This window comes from Rhea pennata, chromosome 11 (assembly GCF_028389875.1).
Source record: "Rhea pennata isolate bPtePen1 chromosome 11, bPtePen1.pri, whole genome shotgun sequence".
Classification (NCBI taxonomy): Eukaryota; Metazoa; Chordata; class Aves; order Rheiformes; family Rheidae; genus Rhea; species Rhea pennata.
In genome coordinates, this window is record NC_084673.1 from 21,340,522 (window position 1) to 21,361,025 (window position 20,504).

A 20,504-nucleotide genomic window follows, 5' to 3' on the forward strand; every position below is an offset into this window, starting at 1 on the left:
ATTAGTTTGGGACCTTACTCTTATGTTGTCCTTCTTGCAATCACGAAATGATGAATAAAACTAAGAAACAATGAAAACTCCCAATTCCTTGTTTTACCATTCTTCTCTACAGTCTGTAAGCATTTTTTTTAACCTTCATTCTGCATTTAACCTTTACAATACAATTCAATAACAGACTGATTGTGAAAATCTTTCTGCATATCTGCCAGCTGCAGTAGCTGGTGTAACATTGGAAAATGATTAATGAAAAAGTCATTTATTTTAATGTTCTTTATATACAAAGTAATTTTACATTACTCACATTCTGATGATCTAATAGTACTATTTGTTATAATTAAGAGCCCCCCCCCCCCGAAGAATGTAGTGCGTGAATGACTCAATGTTCCTTAGTGTTATTTGCAACAGTGATGGAGGCGTTTAGGAGAACACCTTGATGAAAATTAGTGAGGATCAGGATCCCAAGTTTCTAATACTGAAGAAGCAAGTGTCCTGATTATTCTTATGTATTGATTACCTACCAAACTCTGCTTACTGTAGGAGGGATCAGTACTTCTGTAATTGAAGTTTCATATTTAGATGCTCAAATACAGATTTAGGAGATTACTGTTAGGTGCCCACCTAAAAATTGGCCAGAGGTTATGTTTAAGTAAAATATTGGTTTGCTTTGCCTTCTATTAATTTGGCTTTTTAGATTTTCAGTATCTCAATAGGCCTGAAAACTAGATCAAATTTAAAATTACTTGAATACAATTACTGCATCTTTATCCATGGCTTATGCTGTCTCATGAAATGCAATTGCTCTTTTAAATACCTACATCTTTTTTTAAGGACTTTCCCTCCTTTGCCATTTCTTTAGGATACAAAATGAGTTTGACAAGATTTTTTTTCTACTTGAACTTAAGCCAAGTTTCACAATTCCAAAATGTTTTCCTCTGGAAATATTTATGGTAAGATTGAAGGGTACGTATTGTGGTATGTAGCATTGGAGGTCATACCTGTCAAAGCCAAAAAGTTCCAAAAAGCTCATCCTTGACCTATGTCGTCAAAATGTAGTGGGTGCAACCACCATGACCCAAACTTTCCATCAGGTGGGCCAAAACATAAACCAGGTTTTCGTTTGTCAAGATCCAGGTGCAATGTCCATGAAAGCAAGATTAGTACATGGAACCTGTTTGGAAATCGAAGGAGAAGGAACATACTCTTTACCTAGGGGCAAGGGACGGAGTATTTGCATACTGCTGCCATTACTGCCTCAGAGGTGTTGTATTGCCTGTGGCCCATTTTGTGCTTTTTTTGTCTGCAGTGTAGCATAACAAGTGGCTGTATCTGCTCCTCAACTCTGCTCCCTCGCAGTGCCTACCCACCTGCTGCATGGTTGGAGGAGTGCTTGCTTGCTTTGTGGCACAGGCTTAGCATGGCGTCCCCTTGCAGAGTCTCTCTGCAATGAGGGCTCCTTGCATGCAACAGTTCCATAGCCCAGGGAAACTTGCATTGGCCTGCAGACCTGGCAAGCGTCTCTTGGTTTACTGTACTCGAAGCTTTTCTGCGCAGAGCTGTATGGTGGTGGGGACTCTTGCAAAACAGCTGCAGCTGTATCTCTTTTGTACTGTAGTGCTCCATTTACTGTTGGGTTATAGTGTTCGTTATGCAACAGCGCATTAGGCAGCCTCACTGGGAGGCCACTACCTGCTGCAGGTTCCCGCTGTGTTGCAAAGCGCTCATTGGAAGCGGAGGTGGAGCAGGTGGTGGGGGGAATAAAGAACTGGGCATTTCTGAATGAGTCTGTTGGTCTGGAACTGGCATGGGGCTCACTGAGCTAGAGTCACTCTGCATAGAGCCAAGGTTGCTGCCATCAAAATGAGTCATTTTCTTCTTCATTAATTTTCTTTCTTTGGCTCTGCGATTCTGGAACCAGATTTTCACCTGCAGAGGAGCAGAGGAAACATTTTTTCAATTACTAATACGATGCAGTGTGGCCCTTTATGTAATAAATTATGGGGCATAAGAGAAAAATCAGTTGCAGGAGGACCACTGAGAAAGGCAATAGCCAGCTAAGACAACAGAGCTGTTTGCTTGTTTTTTCACACAGAAAACCTAGGAATCAAATATTTATTGATAGTTTGATGAACAGTTTTTCAGTGTTATTTTTAGGAAGTATATTTTATGGAATAAAATTTGATTTTGGGTACAAAATCTAATAGAATCTCATGCCTGACTTTGGTAGCCAAAATACTCTGAGAGTCTCTTTACATTGAAAACTGTATGCTCTAGATCAGAGTAAGTCTAAATCTGTCATTTGCCAATGGACTGAGGAACAGAGGCTTTCCTGTTTCAAAGGCTGCATGTTAATTGGTTTGGTCCAAAGTGTAAGCCTAAAACAGTGGGAATGCAGTTCTGAGCAGAATTGCACCCTCTGTCAATGCATCCCATACTGCATTGTGCATGTGTGCTACTGTTGGTACACACACAACTTCAAAGAATTATGTAAGTGTTGCCTTGATAGCCAAGTGGTTTTATTGCATTTGTAAATGGAGCAAGAATCTGCTGATGATGATGCTTCCCAAACAGTGCACTGCTATATACCATCGTCATTGCAGTACCATAGAAATGCAATCATCTTTGGGAAGAAATGGAGCAACTATTGAAGAGTGTACAATTTTTGAGTAGGATGGAACAAGCTAGGATATGAGATGAAGTTGATGAGCAATGTTCTGCTGAAAGTACAGCAGAATTAAACTGAATTTGATAAGGCATGAAAGGGTAAATGTTCTATGGCAGATGACATGCAAGATGGCAGGATGAACCCACAATGTTGGATTTAAACCAGTGAATTCCACCTTTCTCCTTGTTTATCCTTGGAAGTGGCTCTATATTACATCTTGTCTGTGTAAAGAGCCAAGCTATTACATTCAGACATGTTCTGCTGTTTTCCCTTTGGCATTCAGGTGACAAATGAAGGACTTCTGTCACCGTTTTGTATAACCTAAAGAAAAAAATCTGTAATTTACTGAGAAATAGTGATTTGTTATCCTTTGCTAGAAGTTTAGGAAAGAAAAAGAGTATGATGATCATAAAGAAGATAAAACAATAAAAAGTGATATTATCTGTGGGTATTATGTTGTGGTTTGAAAGAAATGTAGTAGTTAACCCACAGTGTTACCACAAAACATCTTAAGGAGTTTGTATGGCAGTCTCTGTATTTATCATTGAGGCATTATTGTTCTCATTTTACAGTTGAGGAATTTAAGTACAAACAAAGCTTATGGAAACTTGAACCTAGGTTTCTTAAGTCCTGGACTATCATCTTGAACATTTGGCTATTCCTTCTGTTGCCTTAGTTTATGGAATATCATTTCGGTGGCAAGCTCCTTTCCATTAAAGCAGTCTCAAATATTCCCAAACTTGTACTGTTCTCATTGTCCTGAGATAATCTAGCCTCACCAGTGTGTTTGCTAAAATTCATGAAAACATAAAACATCCATAAAACTCAAAGCAATGCAAATGCAGAATTACCCTCTAGGTTCAATGTTTTTATCTGCCTTTGAATGTAAGCTTGCTTTCTTTCTTTTCTTCTTCTTCTTCTCTCTCTCTTTTTTTTTTTTTTTTTTTTTTAGTAGAGATGCAGTTCTATAGTGGTGATCCAGAGAGAAGTTTTAGTAGGCACTTGACATTCATATGCCTATTACCCAATACTTACAATTAAATACAAATCTGAAAATGATAGAATAAGAGCTAACGTGATCAACTCTGTCTGATTTATTCTGTCTGTGTTTTTTTGCTTGATGGTATCTTCTCTTTCACTACTTTTTTCAATGGTGGAGTTGTCTTGTAAGTAACCCTTCCCCTCAAGTCTAATCTTCTCTCTTCCTTGTACTCATCATCTCCTTTATTTCTGTTTTTCTATATCAGCAATCTTTCATTTTACCGCTCTGTTTTTGATGAGATGTTAGGTCTTTCCTTCCTTGTCTAAACAATCGTTCTTTGTCCTTTTGTCCTGAGTGAGATATTCCTTCCAATGTCCTGGATGGGATTTTGGCATAGCCTGTAAAAAAAAGCTTTCCCGGAAAGTCATTCAGGTTTTAGGCAGAGCACAGTACATCTAGGGCCAGGATAGTGTACGTTCAGTCAGTGGTGTTGTTACATTAATGTGGTGGGGTCATATAAATTTGTACAAAAGATTGGTAGGAGGAATATTTATCAGTTATTTCCCTCTTTATCTTACATTTTCAAGAGAGACTTCAGTGAATTTTAGACTTTGTGCATTGGAATTAATATTGTTCATGACATATATTGATGATGGAGCAGAGCAAACATTACAAGAAATGTAGCTATAATTCCTATGATAAATGTAAAAAAGAAAATATGCTAACAAAAGGTTTTTCAGGAATTATCACTGAACTAGGAAGCTTCAAGTAAATATTGTTCATTTACAGAAACAGGATCTTAATTTTTAAATTTAGCATAATGAAGTCAAGTTTTTAAGAATTTTACAGTCAGGGAAAATACAAGTAGTCTGATTTTTATGCCCAGTTGTAATAATTTTAGTTTTCAGTAATTAAATACTTACACTGAACTGCAGATTGAGAAATGTTTGCAAAATGTCTGTTTGCTTCTCCAATTCTGTAAGCTCTTTCAGCATGTGCTGTGCAAGACAAGTGCAGCTTGGATGAATAGCTAGGTGTATTTTAGGCTATCCCTGTGCGTTAGATCCCACAAGCAATGGTGAATCAGCCATAATCTTCAATGCATAATTTTGAATAGTAATTTACTGAAGAAACAGCGCTATGATAGTGTACAATTTGCAAACAGAAAAGTAATGAGCGTGTTATCCCCTGAAATCTGTTAATGGAGATCCTTCAATAGCACTTTTAATTTTATGTTTAATTGCTTATTTCAGTATACTGTGTTAAGCTTACAAATAGAACAGCATGTATGCTCAGCCGATGCTGAGAGTCTCTTTATGGGAGATATGGCTTGGTATCTTAGCTGTTTGCATGAGCCAGCTGATCGTGGAAGTGCTGTAGAGCTGGAGGATATGTATGTACCTGCTCCTCTTTGGTAGGAGTTGGTAGAGTCTCTAAGTACAGCCGAAACAATATACGTGCCTTGTAATTACATAATGGAGGAATGTGGCACTGATGGGATCCCGAGCAATTTTTATTTATCTCTTGGCTAGGACGGATAGTGGTCTTGATTTAGGCCATGGGTAAAGAAGTGGTATTGGTGGAGGGGAAGAGGAGGGAGAAAGGAATATTAAGTGTGCAGGAAATCTTTAACAAAAGGTAAAAGGCAATCAAAGAAACGAATACCTTTGGTGTCCTGAGTATACTTGAATTCATCACCTATATTCAGTGGCTGCATCTTTGCTAAGACTGGCCTCTTGCAACTGGTTATAGAATTCCTGTTGACTTCAGCAGAATCAGGACTTCTGCTTAAAAATTTTTGCAAAAATTTCTCTGTGCTACCAGTGCCCCAGTAAAGTAGAGAGAACCCCAGCCAGTATTTCGGGGGAATTTTTGGACTCCTGTTTCAGAGAACAGGACTGTACTGAAGACTGGTGTTTACTTTTTCTGTACTGGTGCACAGCTCACTGCTTTTGTTGCAATACTAGTACTGAGGAATATTTAGAAATAAGTGCAAAGACAGCCATGAGGCCATTCAGCTTTGGGATCCTACACTGCAAGTGGAATCAAGTCACATGGTTCAGTTATTAGAGGCATTAGCATTTCTGTGTTTTTAACCAGTGCTATTATCTCCTCCACAGCAATAATAAATTCAAAGGAAACCCTGAACGGGTGATCCATACTCTACCTGTCTCTCAGAAAGTCTTAGGTTTGCAGCAAGTTCAGACTTCCTCCTGATTGTAATGTATCTGTTGTAATGAAATTCCTTCTCTAATTCTAATCTCTGATGATCTGTGTAAACCACACGGTACTTCTCTCTTGTTCTTGTTTTACCTGTTTTGAGAAAAGAACACATAGCTTCAAACTAGAATTTTTTAAAATTTTTAATATTTTAAATTTTTAAATTCAGTAATACAAAATATCTGACATATTTGAAAATATGTTTATGGGTATTTTAAGGCTGATTCTCCGTGCACTTACCAGAGTAACTCCCTTGACGGAAGTGGACTCGATCTTGATTTACAACACAGGAATTTCAGACCATCAGATTTTGAGTTTACTCTTTAGTAAATAGATGATGAACTGGTGCTTAGATTCTTTATTACCCTTGTGTTATCATTTGGGAAATCAAAGGTGGTCTTGTTAAGAACTAGAAGCCAGGAAACCCGGGTTATGTCCCCAACTCTGATGCAGGCTTCCTGTGTAGTGTTAAATTGTTCTGTTTCTCCATTTCTAAAGCTGATATAATGCTAACTGCTTCAGAGAGAAATTGTGAAGTGTATTTTACTGCATAGAAAATATTGAGAGCTTCCAAAGTCCCTCAATCCTTGTGTCTGGAAAAATTCATATAATATTGTGGTTATTTCAGTTTGGAGGTCATGTTTTCCTTCAAGTCTGGTGCAATCTATCCATGACTTGACAATAGCACAAAGAATAGTTACATAGATTTTTGGATGACAGTAAAATGGGAAAAAGAAAGCGATAAAGTTTAACATAGGACATTGAACAATACTAGAATTGCAGCATCTGTTTTTTTGCAAGCACCATTGCTGCCTCATTCTCAGCTGTCAGTGCAGTTGACTGAAACAAACTTGGCTCAGTTGGCAGTACCTGCAGTTGCTAATGACAGGAGGCAACGAAGACAGATTCAAGTGGCTGAAATATTATGGAATCCATATGGGATAATTTCTCAGGACAGCCCATCTTAGCTTTAGTGAAAGACATGAGAACAGGACAGGCTACTGATGCGCCCTTGTCACCTGCCTTTCCCTTTTTGTTCATATCAGGCAATCAGAATATCAGGAATCAACACCTGTTTAAAACCAAGGCACTTGAGCCCTTCCCTAAAGTCTTCCTACATTTTAGAAAGATGGGATCATTGAACTGCTAAGAGCAGTGTTATCATGATCACTAACAGTGTCTTATTCTTTTGCTTGTGCTTCCTGGCTTATCTGGATATTTCTTCTTTTATATATATTATATAAAGATTATATATTTATATATATGTATATGTATGTATTTGTTTAAACGGTAAATTGTCTGGGACAGGGAATGTGTTTTTATTTATTTATTTATTTATTTTGCAGTATCTTGTATAGGGGTACTCTAGTTAGTCATTCTTTTTGTCCTTGCTGGTCACTATGATAGTATAGTTAATGAACAGTCCCTTTAGATTAAAGTTACCTCAGGTCATGAATAAAACTTGGGGCATGTTGTGGTTTGTCACCTTTAACAGATGTAGCATAGCTTTGTACAGTGGATTATGCTTGCTTTTCTCTGAGGAGGTTATGTGAATGCCTAGTTTTTCGAAAAAATGGGTTCCTTAGACTCATAAGGCTTGCACACCTAGAATTAATTTTGAAAGAATGAAGAGCACTGGGGAGCTCTGAAATATGTATCATGTATCAGTGGAATCAAAGGCTTGACATCTTCCCAACCCCTTCTTCCAGCCCCTCCTTGCTTTTGAATTTTTGCTAGTGGCCAAAGATCAGAATTTGAGATGCAGAACTGTATTAAGTTATGCCTCAATTCATGACCTGGTTTCATAAACATTTTCCCTCCATCTGTGAGGGGAGACGTAGTATTTAATTCCTTGTTTTAATAGCTGAACATGTTTAAAGTTAACATTACTTCTCACTTGCTATCTAAATGCCTACACCACATGGTAATAACTTGAGAGTTGCATCACTTTTTCTCTTTCAGCATTTGACAATCAGTGCTGTGTTAATTGTAAGAGTTTTTGGCTCAGAATGATACATTTACATTATAGGACCTCAGGGCATTGATCCTTTTTATACCTTTTGTAAAGATCCAAGATACAGGCTTATTTAGCACTGGAAGTCCTGGACACTGCAATGCTGTAAACAAATGTTGTTATAGCTCTGGTTGTGGACAATAACTGGTTCGTGCTGCGTGACAGGCTGTTTCTAGGCTTGTAGAACAAGGTCTACATCAGAATTTGTTCCTTCAGCTTCCAGGCTCCATGCTGCTTGACCCTGGGAAAGCACTATGTGTTAATAGTGAGTTTACGGTGATATGGACATTTTCCTATTATCTTGAGCTCCTCAGCCTGTTTACTGGGAGTATTTCAATAGGAAGAATAAGTGTATGCATGTTCATATTTGTTGCTTCTGTTGAGGTTTCTGCTCATTCTACGTAGCCAAAAATACTTTCACTCAAATAAGATAACTTCGTTGTGAACATTCTGCTAGGCTGTGCTTGACCATGGTAGGTCTATAGGACTTCTTAAATTTCAGTAGCATTTCTACCATTGTGAAACTGTATTGGAAGCAGAATTAGCCCAATTGCGTTTACCTTGATAATCAAGCGAAAATCAAATGATATTAATTCTATAATAGTAGAGTAAGAATTTTAGAGTCCCTGGAGAAGAATGGTTATTCAGTTCAGCCCACATAAATATCAGGACATTTGTTTTCCTTCTTTGGGAGCATAAATTGTTTGTTTAACATATAACCTGTGGTGCTTTAGTACCTTACTTTATATTTTGTAACTTTTGATCGCTCTAGCCTCCTCCTTAAATGTGCATTTGGGGTCACTCTATGGGACAGAATGCTTACAATGTTTCCATAGATGTCCTTTGTATTGTTAAGTTGGAGAACGCAAAAGAGCAACAAGGTGATCTTATCTTGAACTCTATTCTCATTCAGAAGCCGTAGACAAATATCAGATGGTCTTCTGTTGCCAAAACAAGGTGGTAAACATCAAGATATACCTTTCTGTTTCTGATTTTAAGTGCAAAAACATTTATTTTCTGGAGAGGAATGTTTTCTCTTTGCTTTTTGAACTGAAGAAATAAAATGCATTTGGAAAACAGAACTTTCTCTTACAAAATCATTTCTTGTCATATAAGTGTCTTTATTTTTAACAGGGATGATAATTTCTGATTCCTTTTGAAGGCACATTGGGAGCTTTCACAGCTAGTTTAAGGAAATGAAAAGAATATTTTTAAGAAATAGAAAAGAAAAAAAGAAAATATTTCTTTCCTAAAAGTAAAAAATAGTCTGAGTGAAAATCTCTATGATCTATCAGGTAAATCTTGCCTTTAATAATCTGATTTTTTGCAGAGTAATACTCTGCATGTGAACCACCAGAGAGTGAGAGCTCTGCCATGGCCTTCGGGGAGGATACTTCTTGTTCTGACAGTGTCATGTTTTACTCAGTTAGGCACTCACCCTTACCTGTCAGTGAGGGACTTCCTAATGTCTTTGTTGGATGCTGGGTTGGAATTACACTGAATATGGCATTTCCTTTCAAAGGCAAAATACATTTTTCATATATTTTCCAAGTTAAACAACAGCAACAAAACCTGTCTGTAAAGAATTTAGAACTTTAGCCTGTAATTCCACTTGTCATGTGGAATTGACCTTTAGAGCCTTTGGAGCCAGATCTTGCTGCTGCTTCTACTGTTTTTTATTACAATGGTGCATTTTATTTCAAGAAGAGATACTACCTGAGTAAAATTTGAGGTAGGATTTATGAATTAACCTCAGAAGTAGTGGAAGGATATTCTTCATTTCTCAGGCTTCTTTAGGAGCTAATGAATTCAATCATCCAAAGATAAAAGTTAATTTTTTAGTCCAGGCCTTTAGTGAAATCCTGTTTATTTTACTCGTTTAGATAAGTGAGTGAAATTATCAACATCCAACTTTCTACAATCCTAGTTAATCTTTTATTAATGACAGTTTATCATTTTAATCAGTAATACAGTATAAGTTTTATTGGAAATCCTGTATCATGGACAATTATAGCAGGGAATTGCAAGTGGCCAGAGAGGTTATCAGTAGTTGAAGCAGCTGCTTTGAAGCAGCTACCTTTGTAGTATGACTGCCTTTGGGATGGTGCTGCGGGAGTGGATTTCCTAATTTTGCTGAGCTATTTAAGAACAGAGATTTTTGTCAAAAACTTATTTCACAAATAATGACTGACTGAGAGTGCCTCTAGAGTAATGCAAAATCAAGAAATTGTGAGATACAGTTTAACAATCTGGTTCTATGACACCCACTTTAGCAATTTCTGTGACTAGCCAAGTTTTGAGTTGGGGGGAAGGGAACAGCTTTCCTATTGGCCATAAAATTCACAGAGCATTTCTTCTGAAGACAATAAACCTCGGAGAAGGCCTCTTTATTTGCTGTGAAAATCATCACCCTTTCCGGCAATATAACCCCTGAAGAAAAGAGGGAGAAGGAAGAGACAAGATTGCATATCAAAGCAAAGAGAAGTGTTAAAAGGGTCTGTTGCCTCAATATGACAGATAGGCCTCAAAACCTAAGACAATGTAACCCAGGAAAGGAAAAAAAACACCATCAGACCTCACAACTAGTTTACAAAGCAAAATAAATTAGCATTAGAACTGGCCCTGGCCCCCTTTTCAGTGCCTCCTCTCTTAACTGTTCAGGAATGCCGTAGTCTTCTGTAAATTGGCGTTGTTCATAGAAACACAGCAGCTATCTAACTTAGAAGGTATCATAGTATGGAATAGTGTCAGATTACTTACAGAGCATCACGATTTCAATTACATCATTTAATATTGCTTCAGAGGGAGTTAATGTCGGTACCTGATGATTGGAATGCAACTTAAGTTAGTGAGAAATGTGAAATGTTTTTCTGGCCTGGAGATAAGCTCAGTTCAGATCTGCATCTTTGCCTTAGCTCAGTATTAAGGGAGAGATTAGAGATAGTTTTTGAGTTTATGATAAAGCCATCAGAGATCAGGACCCAGAGGTTTTTTGGGGCCTATCTCTAAATATTTATGCACTTATTCTATCAGTTAGGAATAGAAAGGGCCAAATTCACCTTAGTTTGATTTCAGTGACCTAACTGGAGTTGTGAAAAAAAGTAATTTTAAATGAGTCTGGAAGAAGGATGTTGTGCTGCACATGACATTCTGTAAAGGTTAAATTAAAAAAAAAAATCCTTGTCATTGTGTTGGAAAATGTTACATGGGCCCAATCCTATAAAAAAATGTCTCATTCCTGCCAGAATTCTTACGGAGATGAATAGGACTATTCCTTATTGCAAAATTGGATGCATAAAGGTTTGTGAAACATGGTGAAATTCTGTGTTTATATTTTCTGGTGGGTCTTGATGATTTGTTCTTGTTATACATATTGAGATGACTCATGCTAAAAAGAAGAGAAGAGAAACACAGAATCAAAATATGTCAGGTGACTTGAATTTTCCCTCTGTTCACTTCTGTTACTGAACACTATTCAAAACTCTAAAGTATCTGTTATGGTTATCTTCTACTATTCTGTGATAAAGCTTATTGGCCAAATTCTATTCTTTAGTTTGTAAGTGTAAACTATTCTATTGCGTTCTGTTAATCTTCATCATTCAGAAGTAACCAAATCTAGAGCAGAGTCATCTTTTGTCACTTTTCGATGATGATTGGACAGACCCCCTGTGTGGATTTTGTTTAGCAGAAGGACACAAGCTGCAGAAAATGTAGGCAGGTTTGTAAGTGGCAAGATCAGGGGAAGTTCCATTGCCAGTGACATGCTAGGTTGAACACAGATGATTAGCTGAAAAATTTTCAAGTGTTATATGTTCTTTAGGCATTCAGCATGTTGCAAGTATGTCTCATTTCTCTTCCTTAGGATTGAGAGAGTATAACTTCTTTATTCTTCAAAGACTAGATACTCTGCATTTGCAGTATGTTTGATAATGATGCCAGCCGCACCTGTCATCATTAGAAAAAAAGTCTTTATATTTTCAGAGTAAATCTTTTATTGTACAAGAGTGACAGGCGAATTATCATGTACAGGAAGTGTCTCTCTCTGCTTATAATTAGCTTCCCTCTGTTTCAAAACTCCTGCCCTCCCTATTTTATGGTAACCTAAATGCAGGTCTTAAGATGTATGTTCAGCTTTGTGAGTAAATTCTCAGTGCTGCTGAAACTGCCTGGCAATTAACTATTCAGACGTATTCTTTTGGGCACAGTTTTACCTCAAATTTTTGTTGCTTTCTCACAGAGACAAAAAGAAAAGCCTGCTCCTATGAGAAAATGTTCAGATACCTCCACAAAAATGGTACTGAAACAAGAGGAGAAGATTTAGGACGTGCTCTAGGATGGATTTTTTTCTACTTCCCATCAAAGAATTTGATAGTAATCACGCTGTTTACGTGCATACGTGCGTGTAGAATTTGTAGCCTTGCCACCTCAAATCCCTAGTTCTCATGGCTTTCTGTCCTCTATTACAATTGCTAGTTTCCTTGGCTTTACTCATCCTTTCAAATCCCTAATTTGGGAGGGGAGAGGGGAAACAGAAACAGTATTAGAGTCTTTTTTCACGTGTGTTCTTGAATGAAAATACTAGATAGTTAGTTTTCTCCTTGGAGTGTTATGAGCCAAAATACACTTGCTTTCTCCTGTATCCTGAACACCCTCAAGAATGCAGGGACCAGGCCTTGGATCCTACTCTTACTGCACGTAGGTCGGTCCCACCAGTTCCAAAGGTGCTGGGGCAGACAGGCAGAAAGACATCCTCCAACCAGACAATGGTGGATGAAAGTTTAATTAGATCTTTGCTGTGAGGAATGCGTTCTAGTACCACTGGACCAGCATGGTAGTCTCACAATAAATTCTGAGATCTTCCAGAGGTTTCAAGTAGCATGATTTCAGGAATGTCATGTAACACCAGCTGAAGATGTGGTCTTATATTTGTTGTTGTTGTTTGTGGAGTTACACAATATAATAAAAGTAATAGTAAATAGAAGTAATCTTTTGTTGTTCCAGGTAAACCAAATAAGTGAGAAAATATAGAAAGACTTCTAGGATATGAGACAGCGGTAGAAATTTCAATGAAGTATTTTTTTGTCATCTGCCAGGTCACAAGGCCAGAAAGCATCAATGAGAGAAGCTAACCGTGAAAGCTCTGGAGGTGGAGGTGTCATTGATTCTGCACCTTGTTTCTGTAGATGTTACTCACAAGTCAGACTACTCATGTAAGTAAACTTACGGAAAGAATCTCTCCTGATTTTAAGGGGGTATGATTACCAGCACATTTCATGCAGACTTGCAAGATCATATTGCAAATGTCACTTGCCTTAATAGTCTGTGCTTCCATGGTGAAATTGCATTATTATTGCTCAGTAGTATTTTGGAACAGTTAAAGAACAAATAATGAAACTTGTCTAATTTCTGTTCTGATAGAGTTACTTTGGGTGAGTCTGAGCCTCAGTTTTTCCGTCTTTAAAATAAGAATAGTAGTTCTTATCTATTTCACAGAGAATAAGGTTAGTTAATAAATAATAGGTGGATTCATCAGCTTCCATTTATACAAAACCTCTACTGAAAATGCTAATAGTTTTTGAAAAAGGGTCATACTTCATGTACATATGCCACTTTTGGAATGTAAAGAGCAATAGATTCAATCTAAGAAATTATGCAGCATTTTGATTGTGATCCAGCAAACCACCTCTGTACTTGCAGTTAGCCTAGTCACATATTTAAAGTCACTGACAAGAACTGCATGCTCAAAGATAAACTCATCTAAGTGCATAGCTGGATCTGACCTGTTAGTGTTAATTGTTGTTAGTACTATATATCTTTTTTTTTTTTTAATGGGGGAAAAGCAAAAGTGTCTTTGCTTTTAAGCAGAGGAAGAGGAGGGAGTGAGGAGAAAGAAACTGACTCCAGTGAAGCAAATTTATTGGAATGAAGCATTCCTGGCATATGAAAAATAAGGGAGAGGGGGGCAGGAGCAAGAAGTAACAGGAAAAGTATCTGTCTGAATGTTTCCCTAAAGCATGACCCAGTACCCATGAAGTGAATGGGTAGGCTCCCACTAATTTCAGAAGGCCTTACACTGGCCTGTGGGCATTTAAGGGGATATGGCCTTACGACATGCCGATTTCTTCAATTCCTCTCGAGTTGAAGGTACTCAGTGTCTTGTTGGACCAGTCACTTCAGAATGGAGAGACTCCCAGCACGGCCAGCGGGTGCTCTGACCCTTACAGGCTTGGGATGTGGAATGCTACAAGCCTCAAGCTTGTTAAGCAAGCGATTCGAACCCTATTGTCTATTATATAGAGCACAGTGTCCCCATTATTAGAAGGGGCAACACAGACAGGTCAGGAGATCAGGCCTTTCTTGCTGAGAGGCTGCATTTCAGATCTGCAGGAGCAAGAGGCAGGTAGGTAAAGAAGCGATGAGAAGCAATGAATTTTTGAATAAATGTTCTGCCATCAGAAATTATATGCTAAATCGTACAATCTGCAAGTAATTTCATTGCCCTCATGAGGACTGCTCAGAGTTAAGTCATAAGTTTTTGCAAGATCAGGCCCTCTTGTTTTTTCTTGGGTAGTATACAGTGAAGAACAAATATGATTAAAAAAAAAACACTCTATTTCTTGTATTTGGCAAAATTCTTGTTCACCCAGAGTAACAGCTTACTCTGCTAATTGTCCTGTTGATTTCTGTAGACTATCCATGAAGTTGTAGTCAACAGTAGTAATGACTTTGTCCATACAGATTAGATGCACTATTTTAACACAGGTGATTTTTATATCAGGTTGCTTTTATTTTTCTAACACATGTTTTAAATAATTATCTTCCTCTCAGAGACTGAGTCAGGACTTGCTTTAAAAATTGTTATTTACAAGCATGTGTGGAACAGAGATGGCAGGAAGGAAGGACTGAAAGGAAAGGAAACTTCCTAAAAAAAATAAAAAACTGAAATACTATGAACGTCTCTTCAGGGGATATACTGAGCATCCTTAATTCCTACTGATCTCAGTGCATGTCAAAGCTGCTAAACACCTCAGAGGATCAAAAACCTTTATAGCAGATCATGCCTTAGTTCTTTTCAGGCAGTTTCCTCCCTTCTTTCTCCTGTCCTTCTCCACTGTTTTGTTCCATTCATTTTTTCTGCTATCTGATCTAAGGTACAGACATTTGGTTTAGGGATATTTAGTAGTTTTATTTCTTTTTCGTGTATTGTTCCTTTCCACAATCAAAAGGACATTTTTCCTGAGGCTTCATGACTTATTTTTTACTTTTTAAATGCAGTTGAAGCATCATTTTTCACTCATGCGCTATTATGCATTGGAGATTGACTTGACAAGGTATTAACTGGTTGTATTAGAATGGATCTTTCTATTCCTGTGTATTCTGAAAGCTGCTACTACAAAGTGAAGCAGGTCTTTCCTAATCATTCCTGTTTTTAACTTGCTTCATTGTTTGATCTTGCCAATTGCATTTCAATGTTCTGAATAAGGAAGTTTAGGGAGGTTGCTTTTAACACAAAACCTTATATCCAACCCCTTAACATCTTACTTGAGTCTTTCATGTCTGCTCTAAAACTTCAGGAAAATAAGCAAAGTACTGGGGAAATAGGATGCTTTCATCATAATTTCTGTCCACAGACATATGTCTTCATTCAAATCTGTAGGAATCCTGTTAAAAGCAGTATTTGAAGTTCACAACTATTTTTTTTAATATATTATCTTAAGTAAAGGTACTTTACTGTTGAACAAATATCATGTCTTTTTCATCTGCCCCAGCATTAAAAGTCAAGAAAGAAATATAAGAAATCATCATCTGATCAAAAACATGACCTGATAATAGATTTGATATTTAACTGCTAGCAAGAGAATCCTTCAAAGCAATTAGGATTTTTTTTTAAGAGGTATGTTTCCTGTAAACAGGAAACTTGGCCAAAAATAAAAGCTCTTCTCAGCATAAACCTCAGTGCCCTCATACCTGTAGAGGTGGATTGCACCGTTTTCCTCATCCATTCATAAGAGCTGTGCCTTTGGCTGTTGGGAGAGATTTGCTGTGTATTAGTTGCATCTGTGGGAGGTAACCCGCCAGATCCAGCAGGATGGAGGGAGCTGTAATCAGCAGAGCTGTAGGAGACCTGCCCAGGAGAGGAGCCATTGATGTGTGCGGCAGCAACGGTGCTGGAAGGTCCTGGGCCGTAAGCGTTCCAGTCCTCCCTCTGTGGGCCGTAGTGAGATCCCCAGGTTCCCGCAGACTGTCCATGGTTGTCCAGGGTCGGCACATGATGATATCCCATGTAATCTGAATAGGGTGGAGTAGACACAAAGTTTTGCACTGGCAAGTTGTTGCTGCTGCACCTTGCAGATCCTGGATACATGCTGGTTTCTTTATCCAAAAGATAACTCACATACATGATGCTCACAGCCTGGCTTTGTCTTGCTGGGACATCCTGCTCCTCACAGTATTTGTTTGATCTCTCTTCCCCTCCTCTTTCTTTCTCTCTCTTTTCTAGCCCTGACCGGCTCTATAAATGACTCATGCTAGCCCTGATGTCCCTTTACTACACATGATTAACAATGGTGTTACCAGGTGCTGGTGGTAACAGTTTACTAAGGTCCTGCCTGATGTCACAGATAACTGCCTGCCCCAAAATTACATTTGCATTCAAATGAAGGGCTGACCATGCAGGCAACCCCACCTTGCTGCTAGTTCTAGTGCTTCCTTTCTCACAGATCCTTCATGTATTACCATCCTGGTTCTATACTCTTTAAACATAGTTTGAAATCGCATGGTCTTCAAGCTGAGTTGCATACATCATTAACCAGTAACTGTTCAGGCAGTAATAGTACTTTAGTTATGCAATACATGGCAGAATCTAACTTCATGCTTAGGTTATGTTTATCTGCTAGTCTGGTAGTCTTTTGTTAGAATGTGCTACTCTTTTCTTTTCTTTCTTTTTTTTTTCTTTTCTTTTTTTTTTTAACTGAAATCAAAGGACTAGTACAGTCCTTAACTGCAGCCCTTACATACTTGCTCACATGAGCACTCCTCTTGACTTCAGTCCTTAGTCCATGTGGGAGAGCACTTACAAACCACAGTATTCCTACTGATTTTAACATTACAAAGGATATACAAGAAGTCTCATAGTCATTTTGAGCATTTGTTCAGATGGATAGTCTTGTTGATGTTAGCAAGCCTATTCATGAGCTGGCTGCTTGCCACTGTGATTGAAGTTTCTCCATTCTAGCTTACAATGTTAACAGAAAGAGAATCTGTTATTGAGAGAATGCAAAATTTGTCACTTTCCCCATGCCTGTATCTGGTTTGTGATATTGAAATGAGTGGTGGTTTTTCCTAAAGATTGTTCTGTTCTCATTGCTGTGTTTTTTCACATTAAGTAGCACTACTTCTTATAAATATAGGAACAAATTAGAGGCTTTTGGCTTAAAAACAAAGCAGCTTCCTAACTTTCAGGAGAAATCCTGCATTAATAAATAACAAATTCCTATGAGATTATTTGTAATCAGGAGTGAGGGGTGAAAGTGCTGATTTCTTTTTTTAATGTGCTAGATACTTTGGCATTGTCATTTAATGAGAATTTACTCTGTTTTCATTCCTGTTCCTTTAATGATGTGATAGTTAATTGCACCTTTATTAATGAACCAGCTTGTTAAAAGGATATTTTTGTTAAACAGGTGCAAAGTATAATGAGTTTTTTCTTTGTTCTGGGGTGTATTTTTTCTTTAAGAGTCTTTTGCACTTTAACACCATGTGAACTTGCAGGTTCCTCCTCCTGGTTCTCAGGAGGAGAGAATCACTTTGCACACCTGACAACACTGTTGTTTCCTTTGCCTCAGAGAAAGGTCTGTAGGCTGTATTCACACAATGGTTTGTGACTGTAGCTGTGGGAATCTTTTTTGACTCTAGTATCAAGGCTAGATGGAAAAGTCCAAACTTTCTGTGAGCACTTGTTAAGATTTTCCTACTGTGCATTGTGGCAAAACTTACACTTTTTTGTTATTTACTTCTTGTGAGTATTTGGAGAATGATGTTTTATGACTGTAACTGTTGAAAGGTGTTTTAAAAATCATTGGATGGAGAAGTTTGCCGAAGCAGTTTATTGTGTTTGCATATGTGAGGTTATTCAGTTGCAGTTGACACATGTGAAACAGTTGGCCAATCGATATGAATAAGTACAGCTGTTGGTATAGACTCCCCAGATCTAAGGAAGTCACTGATCTGTGCATTGTGTCTGAACAGCTTGATTCTCCTATATCAGCAACATAAATCATATTAATCTCCCTTACATTTTGTTGCCTTTAGAGAGCCTGTGACTCAGTGCAATAGGACTTAAGTTCTGCAGCACAATCTAGATACGTTTTGTCTATTTTTATTTTTATTTTTTTCACCAGTACTGCCTTTTTTCAGTCCTTTAGAAATGCATAGGATCAGTGAGTAATGTGGTTGTTAGTAGCTGTCAAGTTGAGACAGTATTGAAATAATTAGGAAGAAAGATTGTTTTACAACTTTTTGTTGTAACAATTTCTATTTCCTTCTCTCTTCTTCAAAACTGATGAATATTTGTCTTTTTAAGCATTGATGTACCTTTCCTGAATGCAGGTGTACCAATAAATCAGCCAAAACACTGCCGAAGAGCTTGGTATCACTGTGCAGTTTGGATCTTGATCTGCTCTTACTCAGCATTCAGGAATGTTGAATATGTCAGACTACAGCAGTTCTCTGTCCTAGTGCAGCATTATTACATTAGAGAGATTTTGGACCATTATTCCATAATGTTATAATCTGATTTATAAAGCTAGTGAAAGAAGATATTATACTGAGGTAGTATTTATTCATGTCTATTAGAATAGTATTAATAATTGCTAAATACAGCTACCTTTTGGCACTCTCAGCTAACATATATTTACCAGCATGTAAGGACTATCTTGTTGTTCCATACCACTTGTAGAAAGTACTTTACAGTATATGACTGTTAAACTAACAATGCTTTACTCCTTTGGCCGCGTGCTGTGAATGCCAAGCGGATTCCTGAGTACCCTTAGTTGGTCTTATTTCAGCAAGTTGCATTTTACTGTCACTTCCAATTTTTTCATTTGTATTACTTGAACCTAACCTATTAGTTCAGCCATATCTTTAGACGTGGTTGTTGTTTAACTGGTGTGAATAGATAAATAATCAAATGCTGATACAATTTGTTTAAAAGTAAACATATTCATAGATATAAAAAGATTCTGATTTCACTTACTTTTCATACTTTATAGCAAGAATATCTGTTAGTAACAGGTGCCTTACTGGGGAGATTAGTCTATCTGAATACTCAGCCCTTCATAAATACTCAATTTTTCAGTCAAAACCTCTTCCATAGAAAAAAGTTGAGAAGTTTCTCCATAGTCAGTTGTTTTATCTGTAAAGTGTTAGTCTACACATACAGCAGTGTATATCATTTGGAGCTACTTCTCTTGTTAAATAAAGTCTATTGACTTGTACATTTTCTTAAAACTAAATTGATGATTTTCTGTACTGTGAAAATAATTATTCTGTTTCATAGGTTGAGGATAACATTCATTGCCTCTTGCTGTTCCAGGCCTGCAGCAGAACCCTTTATCAGACACAAAAAGCAGACTGTGTCTAGACAAATGTGTTTATGCCTGCTTTTTCTCTGTCCTTATTGATTTTATGTTTTTGTTAGAGATTCTACTCTATGTAAAAAGATATCTAGACATTTGCATTATACATCTATATTTACAAAAATTACTTGTATGTAGGATAACGTTTTTCTGAAACTTTGTCGTTCTTGGAAAATCTGTTTTGAAATAAGACTAAGAAGTTTTAAAATTACAGATACCTAACATTAAAGGTAGAGTAGAAGAACAGAAGTTAACTAATCGGAAAATAGTTCTTCCTCTGAGAAGTTTCTTCCTAATATGTGCAGTTGGTGTGGATCTGAGTGTGAACCTCTTTCGTTGTGCGTTTGGTTATGCACTAACACAATGTATTGGTACATCAAAAAATCATGATTCATTTCACATAGGCATTCAATAGGCAGGTGATAGCACATCAGATGCCCAATGTTTTTGTGTACATTATTATTACTTATGCTGAAGTTCAGAGTTTGGTTTCAGAATTTTAGCCCAGGTTAAAGAAGACTTTCAGTGCATTGTGAATTCTGAACTCTTCCTCTCCAACTTAGTGACATTTATAACTGGCATTTCGTATTAGTTTTTCAATAATCCTGCACTGACAATTCTGAATTTCATTCTGTTATACTGGATAGAGCTCTTTACAAAATTTTGGTTTAAAAGCATTATGCCAAGTGGAAGAGAGGTCCTTCTAGAGTGGAAATTGAAGTAACAAAGCAGGAATTCAGCTCTTTTTCTCGAGTAAGTTTTTCCAATAATGATATTTTGAAGGATATAGTAGTCCTAGCCTTCTCCACCCTTCTGATCTTTGCTTGACTCTAATGTAGCAAAAGAAGAGGGTAGATTCTGATCTAAATAACTTCACTGACTGCAGTGACCACTGCCTTATGCAGTGTAACAGTTTCCCCGGTTGCAGTCTGAGACCACTGGAGGCCTGCCACATTAGAAATGGTGGCAATGCTTTGTCTTTTGTTTTTT

At 37.5% G+C, this 20,504-nt stretch overlaps 1 protein-coding gene across 1 annotated transcript; it reads right to left on the reverse strand.

Annotated features, from left to right (window-relative positions):
- Positions 1-1,668: 1,668 nt before the first annotated feature.
- On the reverse strand, positions 1,669-16,279 carry LOC134145372 (homeobox protein CDX-4-like). Its single transcript, XM_062584797.1, has 3 exons — positions 15,847-16,279; positions 5,812-5,957; positions 1,669-1,923 (listed from the first exon to the last, which is right to left on the reverse strand). Exons 1-3 carry the CDS (start codon positions 16,277-16,279, stop codon positions 1,669-1,671), a joined length of 834 nt encoding a protein of 277 aa, XP_062440781.1.
- Between the last annotated feature and the right edge of the window lie 4,225 nt (positions 16,280-20,504).